This window comes from Lissotriton helveticus, chromosome 4_1, assembly GCF_964261635.1.
Source record: "Lissotriton helveticus chromosome 4_1, aLisHel1.1, whole genome shotgun sequence".
NCBI lineage: Eukaryota > Metazoa > Chordata > Amphibia > Caudata > Salamandridae > Lissotriton > Lissotriton helveticus.
Genome location: NC_136063.1, coordinates 464,258,963 through 464,286,199, shown reverse-complemented (window position 1 = coordinate 464,286,199; position 27,237 = coordinate 464,258,963). Strand labels below are relative to the sequence as shown.

General features: G+C 46.1%; 1 protein-coding gene across 2 annotated transcripts in view; it reads left to right on the top strand.

Annotated features, from left to right (window-relative positions):
* Positions 1 to 27,237, top strand: part of SLC26A7 (solute carrier family 26 member 7) — a 699,592-nt gene that overhangs the window by 256,104 nt on the left and 416,251 nt on the right. For both annotated transcript variants that reach the window (XM_078687052.1, XM_078687051.1), the window contains exon 2: positions 19,907 to 20,017. In XM_078687052.1, the coding sequence (XP_078543178.1) occupies positions 19,907 to 20,017 (111 nt within the window). The remainder of the gene's footprint in view (positions 1 to 19,906; positions 20,018 to 27,237) is intronic.

The window sequence follows — 27,237 nt, the reverse complement described above, 5'->3', positions numbered from 1 at the left end:
GGAACTTGTTGAGTTCCCAACATATAGCATTGGGCAATGGGCCAGCATACTTCAGCGACTGGTTACTTTCACTTTGAGTGACTTCATTTTGCTCTTTCACAATGAGCATGTTATGTTATATTGATTTATATAGTGCAATTATCACTAGAGACAGTATCCAGTTACCTGGGCAGGTGTGTAGGTAAGTGGTCCCCGAGGTGATTATGTGAAGAGTCAGGTCTTCAGCTTCTTCTGAAACTCATGAAGTGAGGTGAAGGCTCTGATGTTTGGAGGGAGGTCTTTTGATATCGTGGGTGTGAGGTAAGAGAATTAATGACCTCCAGTTTTGCTTTTGCAGATGCGGGGAATGTGTGCGAGTGTGAGTGAGGCAGAGCGTAGGTGTCTGGTGAGTTGGCAAAAGTGTATGAGGCTGTTCAGGTATTCTGGTACTGTGTTGTGTAGGACTTTGCTTGCAAGCATGAGAAGTTTGAATTGGCTGCACTTGTGAATGGGGAGCCAGTGAAGTTTTCTGAGTTGGAGTGTGTTGGACTTGGCCCTTTCTGCAGGGTCATCCTGAACTTTTTGCCTTCCTCCTATATTCTCTCTGACCTGTTTTTGTTGGTTTAATGACTCTGGGCACTTTACCACTGCTGATCAGTGCTAAAGTGCACATGCTCTCCCTACTATAAATTAATGCTATATTGATTGGATTCCATGATTGGCTTATTTGGTTTACTGTCAGACCCCAGTACAGTGCACCAGGAGTGCCCAGGGCTTGTAAACCCAAATGCTGCTAGTGGGCTTGCAGCACTGGTTATGCCACCTACAGGAGCTGCCTGGTCAAATGTGTCTAAGATCTGCCATTTGCAGAGCCTGCGTGCAGTCTGGTACTGTCATGCTGACTGGGCAAGTTCACCTACTTGCCAGTCCCTAAACCTTCCCTTAGCTTCATATTAGTCACCCCTAAGGTAGGCGCAAGGGCAGGGTGCATTGTAAGCATAAGGTAGGACAAGCCCTGATGTGTGTGGCAAGTCCTAATAGTGAATTTCAGCCATTTTCGTTTTTCACTATTGTAAGGCTACCTGTTCGCAAAGGCCAGAATGGGCTGTTGGAATTGTTACTCTCTAGGATCCCAACAGACTCAGGGAACATGGTAGAAATTCAAGTTTGGTATGCCTGAACTCAGAATAATAAAATATATCTTTTAGTAAAGTTTATTTAAATATCCTGTGTTTTCAAATACCACTTTTAGAAAGTTGGTATTTGCTTGCCTAACCATTTCAGCCCGCCTCTGCTAGGATGTGTATCTGCTGTCTGGTTTCTGTGTGTGACGGGGCTGGGGAATGCCAGGAGACAGGCTGGGCAGCCAGGTGGTGAATAGAAAGATTGCACCAGGATGGGAGGGAGGAGTACCCCTTGACTCTGAATAGGGCTGTGCTCTGCCACCACAATGCTGGCTCCACCTCATGTGGAGCGTCTGATGTCTCTGCCCTACACCCTAAAAGCAGAAGCCTGCATCATGTCAACAAAGTGCTCAGGAACTGGACTGAACAAGGCAAAGCCCCCCTGGCCTGAAAGAACAAAAGAAATTCAGTATAAATATAGGAGCCCTGCTTCTTAGAAATCAGATCCTGCTTGAACCACGAAGAACCTCTGCCCGACAAAAAGCTGGAGGATGAGTACTGTCCCTCACCTGGGGGGTTGGCCTGCAGTGGGTGCCTTGCTGAGAAAGGAGAGGAAAAGACTGAGAGAGACTTTGCAGAACTTGTGCTTCAACCATATCTCCAAGGGCTTGTGGGTGAGCTTGCCCCCTGAACGGAGTCCCAGGAATATTGGACTCCTCCTGCCTTAAGAGCCGCTGGACATTGCCGAAAACATGCCCTGCCGCTGTAGCCGCGATCGAAGTGCGACTCGAAACCCTGTTTACTCTGCAGCCGTGTCCGTGGCCGGCCCGCAGCGTGTGGCTCCGCTCTGTATAAGCCGTAACCCGCACTGTCCACTGCCGGGCTGCCTACACCCTGCTTCACCCTCCCCCCGTGAGCTGCACTGCTCGCCTCACCGCCCCTGCCGCTGGCAGTTAAAGACCGGAGCGCCCCACAAGGAGAATCCGCCCCGTACGCCAAAGCGTACCGGCTCCCCTGGCGTCGCACTCCAGAAACCGAACCCACAGCCGCGCACTGAAGAGTACGGCTCGTACGCTCGAGGCGTACCGGCCGCCCCGTACTGCGCCGCTGGGTTCGGATTGGCATCCCCGCTCCAAGGCAAGACGCGCATCCCGCGCCGCATTGTGAAGCCGCTACGACCCGGACCGTCCGCTTCGCCCTGCAGCCCAGCTGAGACGCCCCAAACCGAGGCATCTAACCTAGCCAGGCCTGCACTGGAGAAGAGCCCACGCAAGCTCCTGGGACACCTTCACCTGCGGAATCATCCGCGTCGACCCCTACGAACTTCAAGGTACTGTGAGAGTCGCAAACCCCCGGATATTTGATGAATTTGTTAAACTAAACAGAGGGTATGTTACTGCCTTCTGTCTGTTAGTGCTAATAACAGTCACACTTTAGAAAGATTGTTAGTGGTTTAAAAACTACAAGGTATGTGTGTGCATACAGTCCATGTGTTAAACTTACACCTCCCTCTACCCTTCTCTAGTGAAAAAAGGGGAGGGAAGGTTGGCAGCGCCTCATGGGAGCAACACCCGGGGAGGATATGGCAGACTGGTACTCGCCTGGATCCTCTCGTTCTCATCATTAGCGACTGCCAACCTGAAAAGGAAAGGGGGGATAAAGGCTGTGCAAAAGAAAAACTCAATGTGTTTGTGCGTGTATGAGACCCAATAGCGGTGCACCATACCTCCTATAGGCGAGGTCTGGTCCCGCTGCCATAAAAAGAGCTGAACTATACTAGCAATTCTAACTTTATTCTGTGCTGTATGCCCGTTCTAATTAAAAACAACCGACATGTTTCATCGCCATAAGTTACTTTACCAGTGATTTTATCAGGGTTTTGTTGGGTCAGCGTGTATCCTGCACGTCTTGTTTCTCCCTTTATTGTACCAGGTAGCCTTGTGTGGTAGAGCCTACCTGGCTCCCCTAGAAGAATTTGATATGGACGAACCCTTAAACCATTAATGGGTTCCTTGGCCCGCCCTACGGTCGGTATCGGTTTCACGTACAGATGTGGCCTCCGCTCACCCTCGGAGGCCACATCTGTACGTGAAACCGATACCGACTGAAGGGCGGGCCAAGGAACCCATTAATGGTTTAAGGGTTCATCCATATCATATTCTTCTACAGAAGCCGGGTAGGCTCTACCACACAAGGCTACCTGGTACAATAAAGGGAGAAAAAAGACGTGCAGGATACACGCTGACCCAACAAAACCCTGATGAAATCGCTGGTAAAGTAACTTATGGCGATTAAACATGTCGGTTGTTTTTAATTAGAACGGGCATACAGCACAGAATAAAGGTAGAATTGCTAGTATAGCTCAGCTCTTTTTATGGCAGCGGGACCAGACATCGCACATAGGAGTTAGGGTGCACCGCTATTGGGTCTCATACACGCACAAACACATTGAGTTTTTCTTTTGCACAGCCTTTATCCCCCCTTTCCTTTTCAGGTTGGCAGTCGCTAATGATGAGAACGAGAGGATCCAGGCGAGAACCAGTCTGCCATATCCTCCCCGGGTTTTGCTCCCGTGAGGCGCTGCCAACCTTCCCTCCCCTTTTTTCACTATAGAAGGGTAGAGGGAGGTGTAAGTTTAACACATGGACTGTATGCACACACATACCTTGTTGTTTTTAAACCACTAGCAATCTTTCTAAAGTGTGACTGTTATTAGCACTAACAGACAGAAGGCAGTAACATACCCTCTGTTTAGTTTAACAAATTCATCAAATATCCAGGCGTTTACAACTCCACACTATATAGGGACAGGCACTTGTGAGTTTTTGCTGTAGTGAGTGGGGGGCGGCCTGTATAAATCCCTGTCCTATCCCCCTGAGGCCCCTTGTTGTTTAGACTGTGAGAGTCGCCCCTGACTGTGTGCGCATCGGACCAGCGCATCTACAACATTTTTTACTCTTTTAAGACATGAGAGAACCGCGCAGTCAGTGCCACACGCAGAGACCATTAAGACACGCATTTGTGAAGTAAAACGTTGCCTTTCTAATAGTATTGTGGCCTAATTTTAAAACGTAATTGTTTCTTGTGCTAAACCTTATATAAAGTAATTATTTTTTATACAAAACCTCATGTGGTATCCCTTTTGTGGTGTTATCATTGAGTTACTGTATGCACTTACAAATGCTTAACTCATAACGCTCTGAAGTTTAGCCTTGTCTGGTCGCGCCACGCAGCCTAAAGGGTGAGCAGGGGTTATTTTAAAGAGTAAGTCCCTTGCCCTGACTAGAGGAGAGGGTCCCTGCTAGTCACAAGTCCATACCTGTGCAAACCAGAGACCCCCAATTCTAACACAGTGTGATGTGGGTGTGGCGTGGAAGGTCAAGTATGAGTTTTGCTGCAGTGTTCTAGATGGTCTGGAGTCCGTGTTTGAGTTGATTGGAGATTCTGATATAGAGAATGTTGCTGTAGTCCAGTCTACTGGTGATGAGTGCTTCAATGATGGTCCATCTGGTGTTCTGTTTTAACCATTTGAAGATTTTGTGCTGCATGAGTAGGATGTGGAAGCAGGAGGTATACACTGAGTTGACTTGATCTGTCATGGTGAGCTTGTCGTCTAGGATGATCATTAGGGTTCTTGTGTGGTCTGTGGGTGTTGGTCCTAGCTCTGATGGCCACCAGGTGGAGTCCCATGGGAATGTCTTGTTGCCGTTGACCAGTACTTCCTTCTTTTCGGAGCTGAGCTGCAGGCAGTCAGTTCATATCCAGTCTGCTACCATGGTCAAGCAGTTGGTGAAGTTGGTTCTGGCAGTGATGTTCTTGTCCATCAGGGAGAGGATGAGTTAGGTGTCATTGGCCTAAGGGATGATGGTGGTGTCTTGTGATCGGATGATGATGGCGAGCAGTGTCATTTATATGCATTAAAGGGTGAGGCTCAGGGACGATCCCTATTGATCTCCAAATATCAATTTCTTGGTCTGTGTAGTCCGCACACAAGGTAGTTCCTTTCAGTGCCAGTATTATTACTTAAATGTGGCCTTTGTATTTAGAGCCTGCGGTGATAGCAGGATACTGTCTACCAGATGAGAGCACAGGCCACATCTAGCTTTATCAGTTCCTGTCTCCTGTCAATGCCATTGTAAATTATTTTTGAAGTGTCTAATTTCACAGCATAACTGTTTGCATCTGTTCTGAAACTTCTGTATTAAGCTATTCTCTGTTTATTATGCATGCAGTACACAAATCAAAAGCTTCAATATTATACATGTGAATTAATAAGCGGATAATTTATCAGAACATATTTATTCTGGACTCAATCTCACCAATTGTTCTTTAATAAACTGCTCAGAATGAAAATCAGTATTTATCATGTTTAATTTACAGCACTCTCTAACACTTTTTGTTTTTGCCTTCTTTGTTTCTTAGTTTTTTCCTTCTTCCTTCTCTCTTTGTTTCTTTCCATTTTACTGGCTTTCTTTATCTCTTGCCTTCATTCCTTTCTCACTTTCATTTTCCTTTTTTCCTGCTTTCTTCCCACCTTTCTCACGTTCATTCCTCCTTTCTTCTTTTCTTTCCTCTTTTCTTCCCCTTTTCCTTCTGTTTGTTTCTTTATTTCCTTCCCTTTCCCTTCATTTCATTCTTTCCTTCCATCTTTCCTTAATTCTTTCTTTCCATCTTGTCCTCTTTCTATTTTTCCATGCCTTCTTTCTTTCTCGCCTACTTTCTTTCGATGTGCTTTTTTAGTCAATTACAGATTAATGAACACCTGACAGTTTCCTGGAATAAAAATGTTTTCCAAAAACCATGACAATACAAGGATTGCTAAAAGGTTGGAGGACAACGCCAGACCTGTTGGCTTAGCTAATGTTTGTTTTGTTACTGGGTCCCAGATTTCTAGTCCTGAGCTTGTAGGGGTGATACCATAAATACTCAAGGATAGTCCGATCTAGGTTTTCAAAGTTGATCCCATAATGTACCATCTCTTATTGTCCGTTCCATGTGAGATCAAATGTTATCTGTTTCTGGAAGGGACACTCAACTATGACTCTGAATTGAGCCTCTTTGTGACATAGATTAAAGCCAGAGAGTCCCTTGTCACCCCTCTCTATAGCCTTCTGAAGAGTCTGGTACTTTAGTCCTGCCAGAAAAAGCAGAGCGGTTGCTTGAGTTCTTTAAAAAATATAAATGTACTATCACTGGAAGGCTTGAAATAGATCACGAGATCACAGTAAGATGTTCATTTTGATAGTACTGATTTTGGCACAGAAAAATGCGGGTTTGTTGATTTTCTTAGGTCACTTTACAGCACATGCATACATCTCTGGTAGTTTTCCCTGGACAGATTGTGAACTTTGGGAATAATTTGGCTCCATGACTTTTCAATAATATTAGCGAATAGCTGTAGCAACTGAAGGGAAATTTGCAGTTTTTGAGAACTCGTTGAATTTGAGGGGTCTGACACACAGCATAGGTTTTCTGATCTTTTCTGATCTTATCAAGGAGATAAGATAGGCCTGGATTCTTCTTATGTTACTGATTTCATTCATTCTTCACTTTTAACATCTTGTGCCTCTAATATTCTTGTTCACTTAATTTAATGCATTAGTCGTTTTGAACATGACTGAAATAATGAAGCATGCAACAATAATGGCTGATATGGCATTATCTTTAAAAGGTTTTATTTAAACATGTGGGCTGCAGAGTCTTCCTAAACAAGGTAGGAGATTTAATATTAGGTTCATAAGTACCGGTATGTTCTCATGGGCAATATCTATGTATATATATGAAAACGAATGTATGTCTGTCTGTCTGTCTGTTTGCCCTTTATGCATTACTAAACCATTCATCCGATCGCCATGAAACTTTGGGAAGTTGTTGAGTACACTCCCGCAAAGGTTTCTGGCATAACATTTTTTTAAATATCGGGCCCTCATAATCTTTCGAATTATACGCACCAGACTGAAAAACAACAAATCGTGTATCCACAAGCAATCAAAGAAATAAATAGAATTAAAACACCATTCATCCGATCTCCATGAAACTTTAGGAAGTTGTTGAGTACACTTCAGCAAAGTTTTCTGGCATAATTTCTTTTAAATATCGGCCCCCCCAGGCCCTCATAATCTTTTGAATTGTACGCACCAGACGGAAAAACAACAAATCGTGTATCCACAAGCACTCGAATAAATAAATAGAATTGAAACACCAATCATCCGATCGCCATGAAACTTTGGGAAGTTGTTGAGTACACTCCCGCGAAGGTTTCTGGCATACATTTTGTTAAAATATCGGCCCCCCCAGGGCCCTCATAATCTTTCGAATACTGATGTACGCACAAGACGGAAAAACTAAAAATCGTGTATCCACAAGCACTCGAATAAATAAATAGAATTAAAACAGCATTCATCCGATCGCCAGGAAACTTTGGGAAGTTGTTGAGTACACTCCCGCAAAGGTTTCTGGCATAAAAATGTTTTAAATATCGGCCCCCTAGGGCCCTCATAATCTTTCGAAAACTGATGTACGCACCAGACGGAAAAACAAAAAATCGTTTATCCACAAGCACTCAAATAAATAAATGGAATTCAAACGACACTTTGAAATGTGTTCGATATTAAAATGAATAAGTTTCAATAAAAATGACACAATGTAAATTGAATGTTATCATAACGAGTTTCCTTGAATTTCCTTTCTTCGGAGATCGCAGCAACACGAGACGGGTAAGCTAGTTGCTTATAAAAATGTAGAATACTACTAACAATTTGTAGGCTTTCTGGTGTGGATTGTTGTCGAGCTGAAAAAAATAATGCATAATTGTTATCATCTGAATGCACAACCTTTTAGAGTGTCACAACCAGGATACAACAGAATATGGCTGGTTCCAAGGTCAGTTGTTCATTCTAGAAATGATCACTGCTCTAATTTTATTCAAGGACCGATAACCAGGAATGTGAACCCAAATTTAAGGATCCCTATCTGCATACTTGAAAAAGGGAAAACCTACAGTGGGTCCTCTCTCTATCATGGGATAGGCGCTTGTCTACCCTCCATTGTGAACGCTGGAAGGCCATGTGAAGTAGAATTTAAATCTCAAAAATCAGCCTAGTGCATGAGGTTGGGAATGAAGGCCTGGATAAAAATAGGGTCCAGTACCCTGGGGTTGCTGTACATGGCCAACTACCTCACATAGCTGGTTCGGTGGGATGGGTTGGAGCTCAGCTTCTGGGCATAGGCAAGGCCTAGCACCCAGATCCTGCTGTTCACAGCCCAATTCCATGTGTAACTGATGTGGGTGGGGGAGGGAATGATACAGGGCTGTAGACAAGGTGTAGGCAAGGCCTTGTGCCTAGAGAATGCTGTGCATAGCAGACTTCCTGTGAAGCTGGTCCTGTGAGATGAGACTCTACAACGAACCCTACATATGACCAAAGACTGTGTGCACCTGGTTAGAAAGAGACTTGGTGGAGTTTACCATGACAAGTAACCGAAAACATTATGTGAAAGGTATAATATTGTTCCATTAGCTCATAAGCAATTAACATATGTTGATAAATAAAGCAGGCATCCCTCTTAAACACATGGCATCACTAATAGCATCTCAAATGACATCATTGGTGACATTAGTAAGAGCAAGGTGTGGCCAGGGGCCATATCCTGTGCACAGTCTACACTGTGCATGACCAAAGAACATTTTTAGTTGTTGCTGTAGAATCATATTTTTGGAGGGTTTATGAGAATTACATTGCAGTCACTGCACTTGGTATTGGTCTACTTTCCTAGATAATTAACAACCATCTGGGAGGAATCAGGAATGGATGCAGGATGTCGCCAAAGGCTAAGCCTTCCATACCACACCACACCTCACTGTGCTTGGCCAAAAGCCTTGAGGAGTGGGTTCTGTGAATTCATGATTTTCAAGGGAGTGGTAGGGGGTGGGGCAGAGTTTGAAGTCATATCTTTTTGACTTTTCTTCTCCACTGCTTAACATTGGGTCATGTTCAGTTGCTTGGAAGAATAGAGTGTGGTCCTCAAACATAGTTGTGCTCTCTTCTCCTGCACAGAATCTGCATCTCATATTATAATTTGAGATGTCATCCGTGTTGTGATGCGTGGTCACTAGCAATGTGTGGTGTAGGCATAAGTTACAGTTTGCAGTTTCAGTGTTTTTTAGGTTTGGCTGTACAGCCACAACTAGGGTGACCAACCGTCTGTAAATTTCACAAACCGTCCGTAATTTGGCATCACGTCTGTTGTCCTTGAAGATCCTTTTTACGGACGCCTATTGTCCTTATTTTTGGGCCTTTCAGGGAGCAGAGCTGTTCTCCTGAGAGAGGCCTCTTCTCCCTGATGGGCCCGCCTCGCACTCATCTGAGCACAAGAGCAGCCTCAGCCCTCCCATTGTCATACTGTATGCAGGCTGATTGCCACATACAGAATGACAATGGGTCAGTCTGGGCTGGTACTGCATGTGGTAGCCTCCTCCAGCCTCAGTCTAGGGCAGGGTATTCTGTCATATGTATGTGCAAAAACGCCCATGCTACTGCTATGTGAGAATCCAGTTCATCAAAGGAAGGCGGTGAAAGAAGTTAAAAGGAAAGGATTATAGTTCTTATAGAGTCTCAGCATTTTAGAACTGACACATTTTCAATATTATATTCAAGGAAGCCATGGTTGTTGCTTTTTTATTTAATGCAACTAACAACCGTTGCCAATGCCAATATTTCTGGCTTGTTGTAGGTGTGATGTTACTTGTTCTAGGTGTGACATTACTTGTATTATATATCTGGTTGCAATGACAGAAGCAACAAAAATACTAGTCGGGTGGCACATTATAAAAAGCACAGACTATTAGCTTAGGTGTTTTAAGCCTGGAAAGGGGGGGAGGCAGTGTTGTTACTGGTGGCTGGCACTGCAAAGTTCCTTGTATATTCAGCAGTTTGCAGGCAAAAAAAAGTGGCCTCAAAGATTGTCATATCCTGGTGCTCAGTAAAGTCATTCTTTATTTTGCTTTAGAATCTAATACAATTGATATATAATGACAAATGTGTTATAGAATGAACTATGTTTTCCCAAATTTTCTTGGGGGTGCGAAAACAAAGGCTGTGAGCTCTCAGTTTGTTTGTAACACACAACAACTTTTCAATATCTGTAAATAAACTGTGCAAATGTTTCAAAACATATCAGCAGTTAGGAAACGACAAATGGACCACTTGTTTGTAATTCAGAAGTGTGCTGGAAACAGAGTTGTAATAGGAGCAAAACAATCAAAACAACTTACTTGGTGATGTTCAAATGATCCATATTTTCTGAAGCCTCATTTCCACACATTAGTATTTGTGTGCTATATAGATTTATCAGCAAAAGTGAATGATGGCATTTTGCTTCCATTTCAATAGAAAATGTTCTGTATGTAAAAGACAGTGCCTCCTTCTACCCTACAATAACGCCTCAACAGTGTACACAGTTTCTAGTCTGTGGCACACTTCTGTGCATCAGTGAGAATCTGCAGTTTAACGCTCACAGAAATGTAATGCCCAATCAGTATACTATTTCCAATTTCAGCTAAATAAGGAGGGCTGATATATGGCTAGCCAAGGCATATTATAGCAATGTCAGCACCTATCTAACCACTCTGACCCACAATAATACCATTAAACTCAGTAGTGTGCAGCCAATTATAGCTCATTCAGTCTGGTTAATAACTCCCCTTTCCTGCTTAATGCTCTTACCCTTATACAAGACCTCTCCGCTATCTTGTCCATCACTCAATACCATACCAGTCTCTGTACCAGTCATCACCAGCTGAACAGAAATGGAATGCTTGAAGCGATCTGACACCTAAAGCTGGTTACTCGGAGGACTGAACTCTAGTCTAGCACTGCAGGACCCAATTAGCTGCATCCTATGCATGATGCTTTACATCACACAATGTCTATCTGAGCAGATCTTTCCGACCATTTCTCTCACGAAACCTGCCTGCTCAGGACCTTGAATTGTAAACAAAATATCAGACTGGACAACCAAGTACAGTAACCATATACATAGATTGTTATCATGGGGGCGTGGCTAGCCAGCAAGCATGGCGGACGTGCCTGCGTAGAGCTCCAGCGCTTTGCCCCTATTTATCCTGACATTTACCTTGCGGAGGTGCTCCCATACCCCATGCTGCATGGAGACAGTGTGGGGACGTAGCGGGGACCCTGCTGAGCACAGCGGGTCCTGCATCGGGGCTGCAGCCGTGAAAGCGGAGACCGCCGGCGGGTAGGGACATCGAGGCCTCCGACAGAGTGGCGCGAAACACGCCTGGCGACCGTTGGGGTTGCCGTGCACTGCTGGATGGCGTTGAGTGCTACCGGAATCCAGGCAGCCTACATACTCTACGCCGGAGCTGTGGGGAGACAGGCGAGGAGGAGCTTCTGGCAGTGACAGACGAGCGGCGTCCCGTGTGATCCGAGGGGGGGCGGCCGTGACAGCAGAGACCGTTGGCAGGCAGAGACACTGAGGCCTGGGACGGAGTGGCATGTAACGCGTCTGGCGGCTGTTGGGGCTGCCGCGCACCACTGAGTGGAGTTGGGTGCTGCTCGGAGCCCGGTCGGCCTGTGGATCTTACACCGGAGCTGCAGGGAGACAAGAGTGGAGAAGCTGCTGGCCGCGTTAACTGAGCGGCGTCCCGTGTGGATCGGGGGAGCGGCGGCTCCTGCAACCGGCCGGGACTGGGACCTGGTGCCGCCTTGTGTGGAGACTGGAGGCAACCGGGGCTTTTGGGGCCCCCTGGACGAGGCGCGGCTGACAGCCGGAGAAAGCCAGTAGAGCGGGTGAGCAGAGGGGCCTGGGACGGACCAGAGAAACCCTGTGGCGGTGTCTCAGGGGCCCAGCGAAGCAGAGGTGGTGGCAGAGGGAACCGGTGGCTTTGGGTTCGGGACTAAGTGCTCTGGGGCAGCTGCCTGCGGTGCGTGTTGGCAGGGCGGCACAATAAACCATGGGCTGCGCCGCATTCGACTAGTGGCAGTGCGGGGAACCCTGTGCCTGGGGCCCGGGGCCCTATTCGACCGGCAACACAACAAAGCCTCAAGTGCATGATCAGGGTCATGTACTGTATTGGCGGAGGCTGCAAGGAGGGGCTGCCCAGGGGTCAGCGGCAGACCGAGGAGACCGTACCCAGGCCCGGACAAGTGCAGGGGGAGATATTGTGTTGTGTTGGCTGCGGTGGAGAGTGGTGCCCTGCAGTTGGCTGCAAACGGTGCCCTTGGACTGAGATCCTTTGGTCAGAGCGCTGGATCCGGGCGCCATTTTGAGACGGGCGCCATTTTAGCTGGGGTTGATCCTTAGGCCCCGGGACTGCGCAGGACGAGTTGGACCTCGCTGCAGTGGCGCTGCGGGGAGACATTGAAGGGATGCAGCAGTAGCTTATGGATGTAGAGGCATTGATGCAGCGAGCTTTGGAGAGCTGGAGAGCCTGCGCCCCTACCAGATCATGCGGTACAGGTCAGTCGCTTGCCTGAGGCACCTGTGGTGTGTTTACGGGTTGTTGTGCGCTGGGGCCTGGACTGCGCTGGCGCATGGCTCGGATCGGCGACCCCCCTGGCCGAAGCGGGTGGCACTGGACTGGCGAGGGGTCCTCTCCTCTGGAACACTAGTGGGGGCCTGGTGCTGAGTGTCGGGCGGCAGTCGGCAGGTGTGGATGCCTTCCGCACAGCAGCTAGCGATGGGCAGGCTCAGAGATAAATCCCTGCAGAAGCAGCAGGTGGCAGATGGACTGGGCTCGACACAAGGATCGCAGGGTGACAGTCTGGGCCCGGCGGCGGCCCTTGCGGCCAAGATAGGTTCCGCGCTGGCAGCGGTGGAGCGCATAGGAACCACTTTGGAACAAACAAAGGTATCCCTAGAGGCCCGAATTGATAAGGTGACGTCGGACTTTACTTTACTCCACGCTGACCATCGCAAGCTGGTGGAATCAGTCGCTGAACAATGCCAGGAGTTGCAGCCGGTGGTGCACAATCATGCTTCGGCACTCCAAGACATCATGGACAGGGTTCATGTGCTGGAAGATCGCATTGAAGACGCGGAAGGGCGCTCCTGGAGCAACAACGTCCGGGTGGTTGGGCTTCCGGAAGGCGAGGAAGGGAAAGACCCGGAGCGGTACACCGAGTCCTGGCTGCAGGATCTCCTGCCCCCGGAGGTGTTGTCCCCACACTTCGCAGTTGAAAGAGCGCACAGGGTGCCAGCGCAAAAACCTCGACCTGGAGCCCGACCTCACCCGTTTCTCTTCAAATTACTTAACTACCGTGATCGGGATGTGGTGCTGCACGAAACAAGGAAGCTGGATAACCTGACAGTGGGGAATAGCCATGTGCTGTTTTATCCTGACTATACGGCAATAGTGCAGAGAAGAAGGAGCACATACCTGGCGGTGAAAAAACAGCTGAGGGAACTGGGACTGCCCTACTCCTTGCTGTTTTCCTCTCGCCTCCGTGTGATCACCAAGGAAGGGGCCCGCTTCTTTGACGTGCCGTCGGATGCCTGGGACTGGCTGGAGGAAACAGGGCAATGGAAGGGCACACAACCCGAGAACATGGAGGGGGAAGGTGAATGGTAGGTGCAAAGATAGAGAAGATGCAGGAAGCGTGGCGCCCGTAGTGGTCAGGGTGCCGGCCAAGCTGCGCCCAGCCCAGAGAAAATACTGATTGAGCGGCAGGAAGCGCTCGAAAGCGGTTGTGAAGTTGGGAGCAGCGCAGGGCACTGCTAGAACGGCTTTTCAGAAACACAGTGAGCCAGACATGAGCAGCCCGTCATCCCCATCAACTGTACTCTCTGACGACATGATCATGCCAGTGGTAACACCACAAACAGCCGACCTCCTTATGTGATGTGACTTGTGGTGAACGCAATAGGGGCCTCACTCTTAACTTGGCATTTGATTGTGATGTCTTTCTCATATCGCTGCTGTGCGTACTGTTGAGATATGCTTGCTTTCCTTCATGTATAGTTGCACGGCTGCGGAAATCTGTGGGGCTGCTAGGCGGAGGGAGTAATTCCTGGGCTGAGTCTAACAAGTGCTGACAGTTTAATCACCTAGCGGGCTCCCTTGCAGGCGTCTCACACCGACCAGGCGCAGATGCAGGTATTAGATATTCAGAGGCACCTCCCGCATTCCCAGGCGATATGCGGTAGGGGTGTAGAGTAATGGGATTGTTGGCAGCACACACACACAAACAGCAGACACGCTGAGTTAAACCCACTATGGTGAGGTGGATCTTGTTAAAGTTTAGACGTATGCCCCACTGGGGACTCGCCCTCCTTGTTATATTGTTTGTGACCGTTCACATGTTTCCAATGCAGCACACGGGCCTTCCTTCTCCCACTGGCGCTCCTAGACCCCCCATGAGGCGCTCCCTTGACCCCGTGCGCGTGCGAATAGACCTGACACATGACACACACTAACATAGTGACCTGGAACATCCGCGGTATGCACACACCCTCTCGTCGTTATTCAGTATTTTCCTACCTACAACGTCATGGGGTGGGGATTGCCCTTCTCCAGGAGACGCATATGACTCTGGTTGAGCTAGATGAGCTGCGCAGGCGTTGGAGGGGACAGATATTTGGTACAACCTTCTCTGCTCACGCGCGCGGCACTCTGATCTGGATAAGGGCGGGTGTCCCATTCAACTGTACAGACGTGCTGGTGGATCCTGCGGGCAGGTACACGCTGGCGCAGGGGCGACTGAATGGCCAGGAAATTCTAGTAGGTTCCCTCTATGCCCCGAATACAGAGCAGCCTTCCTACTTAGAGCGTCTGAATCACATCCTTCACCCATACGCTGGACTCCCCTGGCTGGTTGGAGGGGACTTTAACATGGTACTGGACACATACTTAGACGGGTCCTTCCCTCCCCTCCAAGCTGCGACAGAGACGTCTACCGCGCAAGCGTTTAGGGATTGGCTTGTGCACTGGGGGGGGTGTGACCTCTGGCGCGCACAGCTACCCACAGATAGAATCTACTACTTCTATTCCCCAGTCCATGACCTACATGTCCGCTTGGATCGGATAATAGGCACCCAGTCATTGCTCCCGCTCCCAGCCAAGACAGAATATCTGGGAAGAACGCACTCAGATCACAATCCCCTATGGTTCAGGATCAGCTGGGAGGCAGACCGCCCACCTGTACCCACGTGGCGGCTGCAGCCTGCTGCGCTTGAAGTCGCTGAGTTCCGATCCTCACTGGGCACGGCCATTTTTGCCTACTTCAAGGCCAATGAAGGGACGGCGAGCAGCGCGCTGGTGGAGTGGGAGGCACATAAAGCAGCAATCCGCGAGCATTGCATGGGGGCCACATGGAACATACGCAAAAAGTTTTCGGCTTCCCTGACAAGACTGGAGTTAGAGCTCCTCCAATACAAAAGGGAGGGTGAGGGGACGGGTGAGCACTCGTGCGTGCTCAGCGATCTACGCACTAAACACGCAACGCTTATGGAGCAGTTGCGCTGCCATAACTACGCGGCACACACGGCCAGGACACACGCCAGGGCGGACAGAGCTGGCCGGCTGCTGGCCTGGTTGGTGCAGAGCGAAGGGCGTAGAACCACCATAGGAGCGCTGCGCACTGCGGAGGGGGAGATGGTATACACCCAGCGAGAAATCCACCGTGCTCTGACTGACCATTATAAGCAACTATACATGTCTCGAGGCACTGGCCCCCGGCATGTGCTGGAAGTGTTCCTGGACGCTCTTGCCCTACTTGTGGCATCTGAAGATCACAGGGGTACGCTTAACGCTCCACTCACCCTGGAGGAAGTGGGAGATGCAATTGGGGACATGGCGGCTGGGAAAACCCCTGGGCCGGATGGCCTGCCTGTGAAATATTACAAGGCGAACAGGGACATTTTGGCGCCCCTACTCCTTCAGCTGTTTAACACTGCCATAGACGAAGGATCGTTCCCCCCGTCCATGCGGGAAGCGTTTCTAGTCTCCTTACCCAAACCGGAACGGGATCACACTGCTTTAGGTTCATACAGGCCGCTGGCAATGCTCAATGCGGACTATAGAATCTTCACGAAAATCCTTGCAGAGCGGCTCGCGGCAGTGGTCCCTCACCTAGTGCACCCCGATCAGAACGGGTTTGTGCCGGCGAGATCTACATCCCTGAACCTCAGGAGGTTCTTTAGGGTTGCGACTGAGGCAACAAGGGAATGGCCTAGGGCGGGGTGCCTGATAATCGATTTGGAAAAGGCCTTTGAATGCCTGGAGTGGAGGTACCTAGCTGAGGTCCTCTCGTGCTATGACCTAGGCGAGGGTTTCCTGCAGGCGGTTCAGCTCCTCTATACGAACCCTGTGGTTTGGGTGCGGCTGGGCCCATACATTTCTGAGTCAGTGGCAGTGGGCCTGGGCACCCGTCAGGGATGCCCCCTGAACCCGTTACTGTTCGCGCTAGCGGTGGAACCGTTGGCGGCGATACTGCGGCAGACACTGGGAGCGGGGATTCCCCTTGGGGATGCGACTCACCAGGTCTCGCTTTATGCGGGCGACCTGCTTGTGTTCGTAAAAGATGTGGCGCACATACCGGAGAGGCTGGCCCAATTGCTGGAGCAGTTCGCGGTTGTCTCAGGGCTCAAAGTAAACGCGGGCAAGTCATGTCTTTATGCCTTCAATGCGGAGATAGAAGACCCGGGGTACTGTCTTGGTGGCACGAGGGTCCAATGGAAGGCCGACACCTTCAGGTATCTAGGGATCCAGGTCTATAGGCAGCCAGCTAACTTATTCGAAGGCAACCTGGGTAAAGCGGTGGCAGCGCTTAGATCCCACATACGTTTTTGGGCCTCCCTTCCGCTGAACACAACGGGTAGGGTGTACCTCGCCAAAATGATTATGCTTCCCAGACTCCTGTATTACTTTGTCAATCTGCCTCTCTATGTGCCACTCTCCTTCTTTTCGTCGCTCAATGCGACGCTACGGGACTTAATTTGGGGCACGTCCCGGCACCGGTTGGCGCTCGCGAAATTGTACCTGCCAACGGACAGTGGCGGGCTGGCCGCTCCCTGTTTCGAACATTATTACTTAGCCACGCAGCTTCAATGGATCGCCCGCTGGCTGGCAGACAGAGGTAGAGAAGATACCGCCACAGCGGAGCTACCGTACTCATTGGAGCGAGTTACTAGGCTTTTCCACCCGCTGGCGGCACCTGTGAGACCCACTCCGCTACTGGTGGCAGTAGCATATAAGTGCTTCCGCAGAGCCCTCTTTCTTACCCAAAGGGTACTTCCATACGCGCCTGCGGTGCCTTTCGAGATTTTTCTGGGAGGCAAAGGAGTCCTTACGCTGCCCATGCTGGATCACTGGAAAGAGGCGGACATACAGCCGCTAGAGGACCTCTTTCTGGACGGTGCGTTGGTGTCGTATGAGACACTGGTTTCAGAAGACGGGCTTCCCCCTGGGGGGTTCCTGCTGCACCGATCTATAGTGGCAAAAATGACAGCCAAGTGGGGAGACATGACATCGGAGCCTGAACAACATTTAACCATGCAATACCTGCACATCATGGGGAGGGGTAGCCATCTGGTATGTTGGTTTGCGGGGTCGTTAAAGATACACAAAGGGTCTAGCTTGACCCCTCTCAGGGATAAATGGGAGCATGACATGGGCAGGCAATTGTCTGACAAGGAATGGGAAAGAATACTCAAAAGTCCGGTGCGCATCCCCAGAAATCTGCGCTTCCGCAAGATACCTCTTTTTGTTGTTCACAGGCTACCTCACGCCTGCGCTTATAGATAGATGTTTCTATTGTGCGGATGTGTCCTGCCCCAGGTGTGGGGAACTGGATGCGGGGATCCTCCACCTCTTATGGAGCTGTCCCAGGTTGGGCTCCTACTGGAGTGCAATAGGAGAGCTGCTCCGCAGATGCACTGGACGTACTATACCCTTGAGTGGCCGGAATACATATTGCATCAATTTAAGAGACTGCCTAAAGACAAGGCGTCATCCCGCTTCTTAGACCTGGGGATGGTGGTGGCTACGCGCCTCCTTACGAGGCGCTGAAAGGCGAGCGACCCACCAAGTGTACGGGCGTGGACCTCCTCCCTTCAGGCGTGGGCCCGGGCGGAGTGGACGGCCATACATAGGGAGGAAACGGTGGGACTCCGGAGGGAACCAATGGCGGAGCGCTGGGAATGCATGCTTAGCGCCTTGCAGCAGGAAGGGCGGGCTGGGGGCCCAGGAGCTGTGGAAGTGTGAGTGGCGCCCTTTAGGGTTGGGGTGTGCCGTGGGATGATCTCCAGTTTAATCATTCAATTGGATACTGTCAATGACTACTAGAGACACATGGGCTCCAGGTATGGGGCTTAGCTGTGACTAGAGAATGAGCGCGGGCGTGGTGGGGGGGGGTGTTGCCCGCGGGGGGGGGGGGAGGAAAGGGACCATTGGGTAACAGTTTTATTTCTTTAGCTGCAATAGTTTCTTTCTGCTTTTCTTTTATTGTTTGGTTCCAACTGTTGTATAAAAGTCAATTTTGTGCACAAACCTGGTGCTGGTAGGATCAATCCTCAACTATGCTAATGCACGCAGGCTTAGCGTGTGGACAGTCATGGACCCACTTCAGGGCAGTTGCCCGGACAACATGTGTTTAGCCAGTGTTGGGTGGGTATTCCTCCTTCTTATTTCCCACACAGCCTCGTACCCCATACTTACAAGGTGCAAGGCCTCTCAAATTGCGTCAGACCTACCCACCTACTGTGCTGATATTGTTAAAATGTCCAATGTATTGTGATATCCTTTTCTGTTTTGTTTCCAAAAACCACTAATAAACAGATTTGACAAAAAAAATAGATTGTTATCATATGAAATACCACAAAAAGACCTGCACAGTTTCTCAAATCTGCACGCATACTGAAAAACTGTGAAGTGTACAATTTTCTCAACCTAATATAAACTTATTTTGACTTGTACTTAAGTGGTTGTCTATTTACTTACTTATATACTATTGCGCGACCTCCTCTGACGCGTCTGTAAAACTTACCTTTTGTCCCTAAGTTTTATCCTGAATTTTGAATTCCAGTCCTGAATTTTGACCCTTTGTCCTGAATTTTTACACTCACTGTCATGAATTTGCACTAATTCCAGTTGGTCACCCTATCCACAATGTTGCTTTAAATGTGGTTTATATGGGAATATATGTATGTGGTCTACAAATTGTGCATTCTATCTCTCCCCCTTCTCTCTCTCTCTCTCTCCCTCTCTCTCTCTCTCTCTCTCTCTCTATCAAATATATAGATAGATAGATAGATAGATAGAGAGATAGATAGATAGATAGATAGATAGATAGATAGATAGATAGATAGATAGATAGATACATACATACATACATACATACACAAGCCCAGTCAGATATAGCAACTCTGTAGTTATGGTTAAGACTCGTTTCCATTCCACTATAAAGACTTCCATTCATATTGAATCATAGCGGCTTAGAGCCAGGGCTTTAAACTCATCTGTCTGTAGTCGTGACCACAGGCATACTGTATTTTCTTTGATTGCTCCCTCTCAGTTTCTCAGTTGTAAAATGCAGCAGTACAAAGGCGCCTTTTGGAAAAATGTCTTGGTAACACTTTGGCTGACCACTGTCACTGGCATACACCCACCTGTCGGCTCCTGTCAACTGACAAAGCATCACTGTTCTCAAGCAGAGGACTTCATGTGCTTGATACGCTTAATCTTGCTGCAAAACAGGTTTAATGCTAGTCAGCAAATAATTAATACAACATCAGGTAGTGTGTCTCAAACAGTGAGGTAATTATAATAATTGTTTTGTTTGCAGGACTGATGTTCGCTGGTATGTCCTCAGTTCACCCAGTATTTGGACTGTACGGGTCGCTAATTCCTTCCATTGTTTACGCCGTGTTTGGGATGGGCCGCCATGTTGTAACAGGTAAGAGTAATGAAAATGCATCATTCAGCTCTCTGAAGTAAATGAAAGAGTCAAGGAGTGCTACATAAAATCTTGAAATATATGTATGCATCATTGTAAGATGCACCTTATAAAGGTATGGAACAAATTAAGGACCCTTCAAACCGATTTCACAGAGTCAATGATTTTGGAAAACATGTTGATGAATTAGAGGCATTTCCTGGGACCCATGAAGTTTATGATAATTTGAATTCTCGTAATGAAATTAGAAATTTTACTACCACCGAGTTGGTTGTGAATGAAAATGCCAATGAAATTGTAACTGATTGTTCTTCTAATTGTAACCAAGATGTAGTTTCTCCTAGGAGAAGTGTTCGTGTCAAGCATGTTCCTGTTAAATTCAATGATTTTATTTGTTTTTAATTTATTTCTCTTCTATTTTTTTTATTTTTTATTTTGGATTTTTTAAGGGGGGGAGGTGTGTGGTATTCTATCTTATGTCATCATAGAATAGGATTATGTCATGTAGAATGTTAGATGGGTTTAACGGGAGATTGGGTGAAGTATGCCTGGAGATGAGATGTGAAACCGTTGTTTCCTTCTGTAGTTGTCAAGCTGTCTTCTCTACTAATAAATCCTCTACTGAAACCTACTACCTTCATGAACCATTTACTACACTCACCCCCCAAAGGGTACCCACAGAAGGAAACACAAATAAGCAGACGAGTGGTGTCCATGTGGAATGCCTTGCTGAAGATGTATAGCAGCTTCCATTGGTCCAGCAAACAGGCCCAATGGGCCTCATCCAGCGCATGACAATATCATCAGCACGTGCACAGTGGCTGTTTCAATGCTGTGCCAAGGGCAGAAAGCAGATTGATATGAGCTAAGAAGATAACGAGAGGACAGATAATCTTGGAGTTGAAGAGCTGCACATTCTATAAGAAGCTTTCCTGGTCACGGTTATTGGGAAGAAGGCAAGCATTATCTAAGTTTATATAAGTTATTTTTTTTTAAGAATACGAGAACTGCCCAATCTTCAGGCACGCTGAGAGTACCCCCTGAAACAAGAATGCCTTTAGGAGTAGCAGACATAGTAGAAAAATGACATCAGGTATGGATGTTAGCTGGACCACTGAAAGAGAATGATGATTCCAAAAATGTTACTTTATGAAATTGCAAAGGCTTTTGAATTCATTTGCTGACAGTAAAATGAATTTAAAGTTGTCAGCGGCATTTATTTTAGACTAGATAGTAGCTGACAGGTGTACAAAAGTAGGTGGCAGAATCTATGTACAAATCTTGCGGATTTTTAGCAGCAGTGTAAATTGATTGCATTGGCTTTGTATCAAGAGTAACAATTTGGATATTAATTATGGATTCATGCCAGAATTCTTTCATCTGAACTAGTTCTTTAGGGACGGTTCATGCAAAACTAATTTTAGTCACGAACAGAGTTTTAGCTGGCCAAGTATGTTTTAATGGCTAAAGAGAGGACTCTGCATTGAGTACAATGGATTACTGGGGATGCAGGTTTAGGGGGTGAAGGAGGGTCTTTTTTTAATCTTTTAACATTTGACTTGCCTGATGCCATAGGTGTAGAATCCAGTGCTAGGTTTGCGTTATCCAGCTCTGACAACTGTGAATCCTCCAGCTTAGATAACTGTGAGAAGAGTGTAGAGGTTTTAATAGAAGAGCACTTTGGTGTAGTTACACTATGCAGAGAGCCTTTCGTTCTGCCCATGTACTGAGAAAAAAGCCCAGAAGCAAAGTCTGGAGTTAGAGCCAGAAGAATTAATCTAATGTAATGTAAAACTTGCAGGCGTAGAAAGAGGGGAACCTCAGCTTAGGACACACTAATCGTATAATAAAAGATATGCAATCAGATAAAATGATATATTATGTAGGTTATCTGATGTTAGCTATCTGCGAAGCAGGACTCTGCAAAACTCATGAGCGCTCAAATTGTGTTGCCTCAGACTGCCTGCGTCCTCTCTCAAAACTGCTGCACAAAGACAATCAAGCTGAACCAAATAATTTGATGAAAAATGATCAGTTTCCAGTTAAATACATGAATAAAAGTGAAGATAGTTCATCTGGAGGCTGGAAAATGTGTGATGACCTCGATGTGAGAGAAAAAATATTAAAAATGGCTTCCAATGCACACATCCTTCAGCAGCTGTGGGCTGGCAGAGCATTAAAAAGAATTGTTGCAGAAAAATTATTGAAAAAAAGTAAATAAAGTCCAAAGTTAGAAGCTATGTTGTGGGGCATAATAAAAGTATACTACTTTTAGCGAGTGAAGCAGAAAGGCATGCAACACTCGCGTTCGTAAATTCAAAATGGCGGCCGCGGCGCCGAGAAAATGCTCAGGAGTGCCATTAAGTAAAAAAAAATGCTTGTTTCCGCTTTAAATACATGGGGACGTCTTTAGCCCAGAAGCAGCATCAATCCGGCGTTGTTTACCCACAAACTGCTTCGTAACTAAATGCTGTGGGACAGGTCTTCTCCGCTCCGGTGCCGGGAGCCCTACGGAATTGCGACCATCCTCCTCGGGCGCCTGGCCACGCCCCTCGAGTACAATGGATTACAAGTTGCAGCCAGTGCCTGGATTTCTCTTTTGTCAGTCTTTATTTTTAGAGAAGTGAATAGATTTGTGGAGCGACCCAGCACTAGCATCTCAGCAGAATCTGAAAGAAAGATGCAGATTAAGCTTCAAGCCAATGATCAGGTTGTCAATGAAGTATCAATGGAGAAAGAAATGAAAAACTAAATGATTGTGCAGGCCAATTGTAAGATGCTAACGTGCTTTACCGGTGGTGGTTTAGGACAGATCAGGTTCAATCAAGCCTTAATGAGTAAAAAACTGAGATACAAAGTGTGCTTCCAAATTTCCTGATTCATTCCCCAACAATTAATTTCTTTTCTAGAGGTATAGAGTGATGGCTGAATGGTCAGCGATGACTGTGGGTTCACTGTTTGAGCTATCTAATGAGTGAAGACGGTTACCTGAGATAGGATTTTCATATGGAGCTATTGGGGAAGGGAAGAAAGTGAAATACCATTCATCGTGATGTTGAATTCTCCATGCACCTTTTAAGTCATATTTAGAGCATCGATTGCGGAGTGTGTTTTTAAGATGTTAAAATTTACAGTTTGGTAATCTGTCTATGGTAATTTCTAGAGGCAGATTCTAGTTGCCACCTAGAATAACTGACAAGAACTACAGTGTTGGGATGAAAATGTAAGTCATCAGCATTCAGGGCATAAATATTGATAGTATATAATTATTTGGCATACTTTGAGAGCTTACATAACATCCATCTGCCATTGTTGTGAGATTTTGTATCTAATATGGATATATTGGCTTTCCTCACTAAAATGGTAATAAGCCCTTTTCTTTTTTAAACTGAGCGAGTACGTTTTATCATTAACCCAATGATGGGTTATGGTTCAGGCTTCTTGTAGGTTAAACTTAGTTCCTTTGAGGAATATTAGGTCACTGTTTCATTTATAAAAGAATTCCAACATTTTCTCATGGTCACTGGGTGGTAGATACCCTTTATTAAATGTAGCATTCATCTGACTCTGTGTTAGGGTTGATTTTATGATAGTGTAGTTGCTTATACAAATAAGTGTCGGTAATCAGTAGTGAAGAGTCTGAATTACTGAAGGGGTGGCCAGAAAGCGCAAGAATCCCATTCAAGGCAGAGTGAAGTAGGACCTGTAGAGAATATGTATTGGGTGGAATTAGGGAAGACAGTAGAAAGAAAGAGAAGGAGAAGATCGAAATGAGAAGGAAAGAAAAAGAAAACACAGTTTGTTATCTTAACTGCTGCAACCCTCACATCCCACTTAACTTCCTGTTCTTGAGATTGGACATGGAATGAAGATGAAGAGGAAAAGAGAACAGTCTCTTATCCAAGAGACATATAGGTTTTGGTGTACAAATGAGCAAAAACTGATGTATGAAGATAAAACTAGCAAATTGATAGAACCTCAACGGTATCTCTTATCCCTTGGGGAAGCTATAGACACCTGTTTAAGATTGTAAGTTACTAATTATCAAAATGAAAGAGAGGGATAACGTAGAGAAAATACTCTTGATCCCCCACTAGTAAGTATAAAGAGTGTAACTACTGCAACAGCAAAAAAAAGGGGGAGCATGGAAAAAGATATATACATCTTATTAGATTTGTATAGAAGGACCTCACTCACCAACCTGGTTGGTGACATTCCACAACAGATTGGCAGTAGGGAACAAATGCACAGAATAGTATAAAATTATTTACTTTTTGTATATCTTCAACTAGTTTATGCTCTAAGGAAGAGAATCAACCCCTACCATAGGTTGTAATAATAGACAGAAAGAATTCTATCTTAAATTACAAATGCAAATTCTCAACCTGAGCAACACTAATAAGTAACAAATGTCCAAATCAAAAACAATCTTTTCCACATATTGTGGAATCCATTTCTTCTTTATTTATTCCAATCCAATTTCATAGTTTAATCCAATCCATGGGTACAGATCATAAGGGTTTCTCCAACATTACAAATAACCAACAGACTTTGCCTGCTCCAAGAGTGAGTGTTCACCCTGTCTCTGGCAGTGGGATTTGCCCTTTCCCCTGCATCCTCTCTTTGTCTTCCTCTCTGATCTTCTCTTTGGTTCGAATTGCTTTCCTTGTTTCCTATACGCATTCTCTGTACCTCGCGTAAAAAATTGTTCCCTGAGGGGGGACTGACTGCTGAATCTGCATTAGAATCTTCAGCAACCACAGAGACATTGCTAGATGAAGCGCTACTTATGCTAATTAGAGAGGTTTTACTACCACTGTGCTGTAAATCTTGTCTAAGCTATCAAATTTTTTAGCAAACGTAAATACTTTTCCATTACGGTAATCATTCTCATCTCGTTATAGCTTACAAGCCTTTTTATCCTTGATTTTATCTTCATATTTTGTTAAGGTACCCTCTAAGATTGCATTATTTTTCTTCGTTGCTTCTGTGAGTTTTAGATCCTCTATTTCCTTTTCAACCATATCTGCCTGCTCAGCAGCCTGTGTAACCTTTCTGTCTGAATTTTCAATAAGTATGTTCATCAGTCTCATAGAGTTCCCTGTAAGTACTTTCTCCCAAATGAGGAGTATATCCTCCTCCAGATCATCATAGGTGGGAAATGGATTGGAACGGAGACCTCTAGGTATTCTTTCTAACCTCATGTATTTTTTTAAGGTTGCCCCATCCCACCATTTGGTGATTTCACTTTTTTAAGATGTTCCAACTTCAAAAATTTCATCTTGAGACCCTCATTAGTTTTTGATGTACCCTGAGTGCCTGCCTTGCTAACTGATATTCCTGCACTTAAGTTTTTAAACATATCCTCAGCCACTTTACTTCTCTCACTCCAAGAACACATTTTAGCATATATTATACAATCAGGTAAATACTATTGGCTGCAATCCCTAATCAAAACAAAACACTCCACAACAGATTGGCAGTAGGGAACAAATGCGCAGAATAGTATAAAATTATTTACTTTTTGTATATCTTCAACTAGTTTATGCTCTAAGGAAGAGATACAACCTCTACCATAGGTTGTAATAATAGACAGAAAGAATTCTATCTTAAATTACAAATGCAAATTCTCAACCTGAGCAACACTAATAAGTAACAAATGTCCAAATCAATAACAATCTTTTCCAAATATTGTGGAATCCATATCTTCTTTATTTATTACAATCCAATTTCATAGTTTAATCCAATCCATGGGTACAGATCATAAGGGTTTCTCCAACATTACAAATAACCAACAGACTTTACCTGCTCCAAGAGCGAGTGTTCACCCTGTCTCTGGCAGCGGGATTTGCCCTTTCCCCTGCTTCCTCTCTTTGTCTTCCTCTCTGATCTTCTCTTTGGTTTGAATTGCTTTCCTTGTTTCCTATACGGATTCTCTGTACCTCGCGTAAAAAATTGTTCCCTGAAGGGGTGCTGACTGCTGAATCTGCATTAGAATCTTCAACAACCACAGAGACATTTCTAGATAAAGCGCTACTTATGCTAATTAGAGAGGTTTTACTACCACTGTGCTGTAAATCTTGTCTGACTAAGCTATCAAATTTTTTAGCAAACGTAAATACACTTCCATTATGATAATCATTCTCATCTCGTTTTAGCTTACGAGCCTTTTTATCCTTGATTTCATCTTCATATTTTGTTAAGATACCCTCTAAGATTGCATAATTTTTCTTCGTGGCTTCTGTGAGTTTTAGATCCTCTATTTCCTTTTCAACCATATCTACTTGCTCAGCAGCCTGTGTAACCTTTCTGTCTGAATTTTCAATAAGTATGTTCATCAGTCTCATAGAGTTCCCTGTAAGTTCTTTCTCCCAAATGAGGAGTAGATCCTCCTCCAGATCATTATAGGTGGGAAATATATTGGAACGGAGACCTCTAGGTATTCTTTCTTACCTCATGTATTCTTTTAAGGTTGCCCCGTCCCACCATTTGGTGATTTCAGTTAGAAAGATTACACAGGCTCGTAAGCTAAAACAAGATGAGAATGATTATCGTAATGGCAGAGTATTTACGTTTGCTAAAATATTTGATAGCTTAGTCAGACAAGATTTACAGCACAGTGGTAGTAAAACCTCTCTAATTAGCATAAGTAGCGCTTCATCTAGCAATGTCTCTGTGGTTGCTGAAGATTCTAATGCAGATTCAGCAGTCAGTACCCCTTCAGGGAACAATTTTTTACGCGAGGTACAGAGAATCCATATAGGAAACAAGGAAAGCAATTCGAACCAAAGAGAAGATCGGAGAGGAAGACAAAGAGAGGATGCAGGGGAAAGGGCAAATCCTGCTGCCAGAGACAGGGTGAACACTCGCTCTTGGAGCAGGCAAAGTCTGTTGGTTATTTGTAATGTTGGAGAAACCCTTATGATCTGTACCCATGGATTGGATTAAACTATGAATCTGGTTGGTGACATGCTTCATCATTGGGCCCCACTGTATGAGGCCGAGTGCCTCCCCGGTGTGCTTTGACGCCAGGATTACTGCGGAGCTGGTTTTTTGTATTGTGAGGAGTGAATGGGTGAGGTTTCTTATCATTGTGTCTCCAGCCCTTCGCTACAGGAGTAGCTGAAAAGACTCTTTGCCGCCTTTTGACTCCCGCGTGAGGAGGGGACCAGCTTCGTGGCCGCAGAGGAGGCGAGAGGCGCGGCCCCGGGTCTGCGAGG